Source organism: Delphinus delphis, chromosome 19, assembly GCF_949987515.2.
Source record: "Delphinus delphis chromosome 19, mDelDel1.2, whole genome shotgun sequence".
NCBI classification, from domain to species: Eukaryota; Metazoa; Chordata; class Mammalia; order Artiodactyla; family Delphinidae; genus Delphinus; species Delphinus delphis.
Window position 1 is genome coordinate 9,618,635 of NC_082701.1, and position 7,282 is coordinate 9,625,916.

General features: G+C 59.9%; 1 protein-coding gene across 1 annotated transcript; it reads right to left on the reverse strand.

Annotated features, from left to right (window-relative positions):
* Positions 1-1,397: 1,397 nt before the first annotated feature.
* On the reverse strand, positions 1,398-7,026 carry LOC132414922 (uncharacterized). The gene is given in 12 exon segments (XM_059997908.1): positions 1,398-1,513; positions 1,516-1,683; positions 2,195-2,387; positions 2,616-2,753; positions 3,448-3,458; positions 3,687-3,861; positions 4,305-4,343; positions 4,346-4,386; positions 4,389-4,400; positions 5,002-5,085; positions 6,704-6,762; positions 6,764-7,026. Coding segments are annotated over 12 exon segments (1,176 nt in total). The 5' UTR covers positions 6,904-7,026.
* Between the last annotated feature and the right edge of the window lie 256 nt (positions 7,027-7,282).

The following is a 7,282-nucleotide window of genomic DNA, read 5'->3' on the forward strand; positions in this document are numbered from 1 at the left end:
GAGCTGCATCTCCCAGAGTATACATAGATCTAGATTCTTCTAAGGGAAGGAGGCAGGGACTTCCCTGGCAGTCCAGTGGTTAAGACTCTGCACTTCCACTGCAGGGGGCCTGGGTTCGATCCCTGGTCAGGGAACTAAGATCCCACGTGCCATGCAGTGTGGCAAAACGATATAAATAAATAAATATATAAATAAATAAATAAATTTTTTAAAATGAGGGAGGCAAAGAAGGAGAGTCCTCAGCTTCAGCCTCTTTGGCCCGCCAGACGCCTTCTCTCCTCGTGTCACTCACATTCACCATCATGCCTCCAGCCCGGGCCCTCTCCCGAGCACCATGCCTCCGCTTCCGACCACTTCTAACGACTTGTGCACCAGGGCTAAACAACACTCTCAAACTGAAGTCATCCTCTACCCTCACAAAGCTAGTCCTCCTCCTATGATTCCTACTAAGGGCTTTCTACAGCACTGATGTGATGGCCTGTCGCCCCTATTTAAAAAAATCCGTACACACATTCACAGATTCATATATATACATACGTATGTATGTATCCAGAAAGAAATACGCAAAAATGTTAACAGTGGTTATTCTTAAGTGGTTTTGAAATATATATTTTGTCCAGGTTTTCTTGTTAACTTCAGCAGGAGGGTGGTCTTAACCACTGAGTCTGCCTAAATTAAATTACCCCAGGAGTTGCTAGAAAGGAGATCCTGTCCCAAATTATGTGCAGCAATGACATATTATTTCATAAGCACAAAAATTTTATTGTTTAAAAAGGTAAATAGAGATGAGATGACTGCGAGGTAAAGCCCCAGCCCCCTACTAGGCCACCCAATACCAGTGTCCATTTCTTTTTTTTCTTTTTTTTTTTTTTTGTGGTACGTGGGCCTCTCACTGTGTGGCCTCTCCTGCTGCGGAGCACAGGCTCCAGACGCGCAGGCTCAGCGGCCATGGCTCACGGGCCCAGCCGCTCTGCGGCATGTGGGATCCTCCCGGACCAGGGAACGAACCCGTGTCCCCTGCATCGGCAGGAGGACTCTCAACCACTGCGCCATCAGGGAAGCCCCCAGTGTCCATTTCTGTGTCCTCTCACACTTCCTCCTGCAAGTCCCCAAGATGCTCTCATGAGCCATGTGGCTGCCCCCTGGGCTGTGCTGGGAGAGCCAGCATGGGGTCCCACCTGTCCCTGCATGCTTGGGCCCCTGTCCCGGACACAGGGGCACGCGAGGTTTGCTGGATGAACAGGTGGAAGGCCTCACCCCATGTGTCATGGAGGTGAAGGGGTCCAAGGAGACCAGTGGATGACAGGGGTGTTGTTTTACTGCCTCTCCTCCCACCCACTCCCTGGGGACACCTCCACTCCCCGCCTCCCTCCATCCCACCCAGGGCACAGGGTCTGTCACCCCATCCTCAGGGCCCTCAGCACGAACGCCCACTTTCCCAGCGCCAGCTTGGTGTCCTCTGCAGAGACGTCGCGGTGCCACATGGCTCGCACTGACTGCTCAGTCCAGGGGACAGCAGCACACGCACCGCATGGCCAGTCTGGGCCACCTCGTCAGCGCTTATGGTCTGCAGGCGCTGGCACTGCTCCTCGGGCAGCAGCCCATCCACCCTCACCATCACCATGTTCGTCTCTACGGTGGTGAGATCCATGGAGCAGACAGGGGATGCCAGTTCCTGAGCCCAGGTCCTGTGGTAAGTGGAGCCCAACCCCAGTACCCCACCACTATCCCTACCACTCCAGCCGTGTCACCCCAGGAAAGGCAGAGGACAGCCCAGCTGTAGTGGGAGGAAAAGAGGGAGTCTTATTCCTAACATGGGCAGGCTTGGCTCTGCTACTTTTCAGCTCCGTGACCTCGGACAAATCCATTAACCTCTTGGGGTCTAGGTTTCCTCATCTGTAAAGTGGGGACATCGTGGGGTTGTTGTGAGGACTCAACCCAAGTTAAAGGCTACATTCTGCTGGATCCTGTAGAAAATTACTAACACGCACTGGGTGCCTACTGGTCTAGGACCTGCATGGGTTGTGGCCTGGTAAAGCATAGACCACCTGGATCCCACCCCTGCTGGTTCAGCGGCTAACCTTCACCTTCTAGAGTTGGAAGGATGCACACCTGCTGGGGGTTTGGGCCCGGCTACAGGGGACCCCCAAGGCACACCCCTGGGGCCAAAGGGAAGTGGGGGGTGTCCAGGCACCTCTGGCAAACCTCTGGGCGTTCTGGTGGTCCTTCAGCAGAACCTCCTCAGCGTCAGTCAGTCCCACCAGGGCAGCTACGGCCAACACCCCCGCCTGGCGCATCCCCCCACCCAGGGCTTTCCGGAGGCGCCAGGCTTCTTCAGTGAAGCCCTTGGGTCCCCCAACCAGGGCCCCCACTGTTGCGCCGAGGCCCTGGGGGAAGAGAGGAGAGTCCTGCCTGCCTGCCCATGGGTGTGCATCTCTGTCTTCGGGAGGGGGCAAAAGGGACAGGGATGGGCGACACTGTGGCCTCATCGGGGAGGGGGTTAGAGGGGCCCAGCGTGAGCGGCTGTCAACATAGGAGCTCGGGGACCCAACTCGGCCTCTTGCTGTGGGCATCTCTACCCTCCTGTGTCGGGGGCGGCCCAGCGGCTTCCCTACCTTGGAGAAACAGAGAGACACAGAATCACAGCGCTCCACGATGCGGGCAGGGGGCATGCACAGAGCCACCGCGGCGTTCATCAACCGGGCCCCATCCAGGTGAACCTGGACCCCATAGCTCCGGGCCAGCAGGTGCACCTGGGGGTGAGAGGCAGGAGGGTCAGAGGGCCAGGCTGGGGGGAGGGGCAGAGGGAGGATGGGTCTCCAGAAGATCACTGGAGGGTCACTGGGCTTGTGTCCTTGAGGAAGCAGGAGGGCTTTGAGTCAGGAGAGCTGGCTGGTGACAAGCGTGGCCATCTGGCACCCGAGCAGTCACTCTGGGCCTGGGCCTGAGGCTGTCCTCTGTGAAAGGGGGTCAAGGATAAGGGTGTTTTTTTTCTTTTCTTTTTTTTTTTTTTGGTGGTACGCGGGCCTCTCACTGCGTGGCCCCTCCCGTTGTGGAGCACAGGCTCCGGACGCGCAGGCCCAGCGGCCATGGCTCACGGGCCCAGCCGCTCCGCGGCATGTGGGATCCTCCCGGACCGGGGCATGAACCCGCATCCCCTGCACCGGCAGGTGGACTCTCAACCACTGCGCCACCAGGGAAGCCCGAGGATAAGGGTTTTATCTCCTGTTTATGGTGGGCTCACTGTGGGCCAAGCAATGAATGCCTCATCTTACTGAAGCCTCGCCGCAGCCCTATTGGAAGGATGCCTTCAGTCCCCTTTCCCAGATGAGGAATAGGTCTGGAGGGTTAGTTAGCGCTCAAGTTCTCGCAGGGGAGAGCGGCAGAGCCCAGCCCTTGCACGCTGGCTCTAAGACCAGACCAAGGTGGTGCCGCTTGGGGACTCGCCTCCCTGAGGACTGGGTCTCTGCTCTTTGGAGAAAAGCTTGGGCACTGGGGCAATAATTCCCTTTGCATCTGCGCCTAGAACCGCACCCATGTCTCCCACAGAAGTTCTGGCCACTGATGGGCACCCAGGCATGTATCAGAGGGGACTAAACCCCAGGAGAGGGGCCTGAGGGACAGAAAGCCGGCAGCTGGCTAGTGGTGGGGGCACAGTGGTGGGGCCAGGCCTGGCTGGCATAGGCACTCGATGGGGAGCACCCGGCCCCCTGAGCTGCTGTGGGCGTCCTCCAGGCAAATGAGCTCACAGACCGGGTGGGAGCGGCTCCCAAGGCTCCGTGCAACCAGCCCCTCCAGCTCAGCCAGGTCCAGGGTGCCATGGGGCAGGTCTGGGAGGGGGTGGGAGTGTGCCCCAGCGATCTGCAGGTGTGGGCATGCAAATGATGAGGTCCAGGGGTCCAGCAGCACCTCCTACCCCTGTCCTGTCTGCTCCTCCCCAGCTCTGGGCCGTGAAGCCTTCCCCCTGTGCTGTGGACGTGGGCATAGACATCCCAGCTAAGGGTGGGGGAGGACTGAAGGCACCATGTTTGCTTGGGAGGCTGCGGTCCCTCCTCCCTAAGCGCCCAGTGCTCTGGGTTCCCACTAGGGGGCAGCAGGGTTACAAGCACAGCCAGCAAACCGACTGGCCTGAGCCGAGCCCGCCCCTGTGTGGTCAATCTGGGAATGGCTCTCCTTACTGCCTTCCCTGGAGAGGCCACCATTTCTCCCTCTGCAGGTCCCAACTTGGTGCCTGGGAGGCAGGTTCTCACCCCACGTGCTGAGCATCCTGTGCTGGCCCCAGGCGAGCGGTGCTGGGCCCTTACCTGAGCCACCCCGCCCTGCTCCTGGACGTGGAGGTGGCACGTGGAGCCTCCTGCCCAAGGAGGAGCGGGGAGCCCCGGCGCGGCAGGCATACATCACTAAGGTAGGTGGGGTGGGGGACAGCGTTGACACCGAGTCCCATGGGGCCCATCTGTCCCCAGCCAGCTCAGCCGGACTGACCCCCAAGGCCACAGCTAGCTCCCAAGTGCCTTATGCCAATTAGGAAAGAGCGCCCCTTCAAGACACCTTCCTGCAGGTGCTGGAAAACCATCCCACTAAGTCCACAAGTCTAAGACGGTGACCCTGTGGATCATTGGGCGCCGCACACCCTACACCCCTGTGCCCTGCAGCCCACCTGCAGGGTATCTCCTGCGTGGGGAAGCCAGCCATGATGCTGCTGTTTGGGGAATAAGCAGCCCAGGGCACGGGCACCAGTCAGGCCCTAGCAGGAAACAGAGGGCACTCGCACCCTGGGAATCCGGAGTATTTGATAAAGGGGCAATTTACAAAGGTGTGGCAGCATGCTGGGCAGTCACGAAGTTCAGTGCAGGACCCCCAGGCAGGAAGGGGTGAGAGGAGGGTGTGGTTACAGGTTCCAGATGGCTCGGAGCCCCACTGACGTTGTCACAGCCCCCAGCACAAAAGGGAGAAGCATGGAGGGAGGGCCTGGAGGGCAAATGGAAGTCACCCCGCGCTCACCAGAGATGAGGTTGGCCATGGTGTTTGTGGGCACGAACAGGGTCTGCTCCACCCCGAGCAGCTCCGCAGCCGTGCCCAGAAGCTCTGAGGTGGGAAGGGATGGGGGCGCGGCGGGGGGAGCCCATCAACAATGGCACTTTTCAAATTCCTCTCTTTGCCGACCCCATGAGCTCTTTGTCCGGATGAGGGCATCTTGCCCAAGGCTGTGGTGAGTAGCCAAGCAGGACGCCAGCCCTGGTCTGCCAGCTGCAGCCTGTGGTCTTGGTGGCTGCACATCTGGGTCCAGGGGCCCCTCAGTCGACCCTCTGTGCCCCGCCTCCTCCTGGGCCATGTTCTCTCCACACACACTGAAACTCTGTGGTTTGAACCCTCCTGTCCCACCCAGACCTCACACCTGTCTCACTTCCTTTCCCATCAGTCCCTTGCAGGTGGGGCCCTGCGGTTTCTCTGCTGACTTCCTCTCCCAGAACAGAAGGACTGGAGGAGACTGGGGGGATGGAGGGGGCGGGGCTTCCGGCTCCGGCTTTAAAGCTCACTGTGGCTCCCCTCTGCCTGTGGCATACAGTATGAAGCCTTTGCCGTGACATTCAAGACCGGTGGGATCTGCCTTCTGCCTCCCCTCCAGGGACAGGAATGCTCTCCTGCACACCCACTCCAGCCCCATTCCCCATCCATATCCCAGACACCTTTTGCACCACTCTGCTTCTGCTTCTGCAGTTCCCCTGCCCGGTGAGCCAGCACTCCCTTCCCTGCCCAGGGTTGGGGGTGGAGCACTTCACTCATCTTTTAAGAGGTTCCTCCACAAAGTCCCCATTTCCTGTGAGTCCCATGTCCCCACCTGCCAGTCCCCAAGGCACTCTCTGTGGATGCACGTTAACCCCAGCACCTCCCTCACCTCAGTGGGGGTGACTGTCTATGCATCAGGTGGCCTGCTGAGCAGTGGGTCAGCATCTTTGAAGTTTCAGGCAAAAGTGGGTGTCTGCTGGATGCATGATCAGCCCCATCACCACCTGACCCCACATCCAGGCCCTCAGGGCTCAAGTGGTAACCCTCAGGCTTGCCCCTAGCACAGCTGACGGTCCTACACACTCCAGCAATAGCAATGGTTCACTAAGGCAGCAACTCAACCCAGGGTGGTGGCACCAGTCACCATCTTGAAAACACTCCCTAGGTTTTTAGAACCCACTCCTCGGGGGGGGGGGGGGGATGCAGCCTGTGGAGAATCCCCTTTTCTAGGTGGGTTTTCTCTTTGTCTTCATGTGGGAAGGTGGTGGGTGCAGGACAATAGCTAACGGTGCTAGAGTGAGAAGACCAGGGTTCAAGTCCTGTTTTGCCATTTATTCGGTATGGGAACTTGAGTGCCTGGCTCAGCTGCTCGGAGCCCTCCTCTGCAAGATGAGATAACACCCATCTCATCGGGCAGTGGGGCCACACTTCAATGAGCACACAAGTCACCCGGCGATCCTGTTTTAACTTGCAGATTCTGGCTCAGGAGGTCCGGTGTGGGGCCCGAGAATCTGCATTTCTAACAGGCTCTCGAGTGATGCGTCAGACTGAGCCGCAAGGACGCCAAGCGCAATGCCTAGCCTACAGCTGAGCCGCCACCCCGGGTCCCGGGCCACCTCTCCCCCCGCCAGCACCATGGACAGCGCACTGGGGTCGCCGCGAGGACCCCCGGCCCCGGCCTGCACGCCGGGCTCACCGCGGACGGTGGGGTCCTCGCCGTAGTCGTCGTGCCCCACAACCGCCTCGGCCATGGAGCCTCATGGCCGGCCCGGGCTTGGTAACCGTGTCGCTGCGCAGGTCTACCACGTGCGTCGGGATCCCCGCCTGGCTCCCAGATCCCCGCGCCCAGAGGGCCCTCTGCTGCTGGGTCGCAGCCCGGGCCAGTCTGCGGAGCATGGCGGGGGCAGCGCTCGGTTCCCCCGACCCGACCTCCCCGGCGAGGGCGACCGGGAGCGGCGGGATCCGAGCAGCAGGACTTTCCGAACTTCGGCCGCGGCCGACCGTGGCTGGCGGGACGGCTCCGCGGCACGCTGGGAGTTGTAGTTCGGCCTTCGTCACGGCCGGCACCGCGCAAGTCCGGGAGAGGGCCCCCGCGGCATGCTGGGAGTTGTAGTACGACCTTCGTCGCGGTCTGCGACGCGCGAACCACGGATGAGGGAGAGGAAGGGTTCTGCTTACCCAAGAAGAAACCGAAACCAGGCAAGTTTTTATAGAGCAGACGCTCATGTGCTTCTTACCGTGTGCCCCGCACTGTCCCAGGCACTTTACAAGTGTG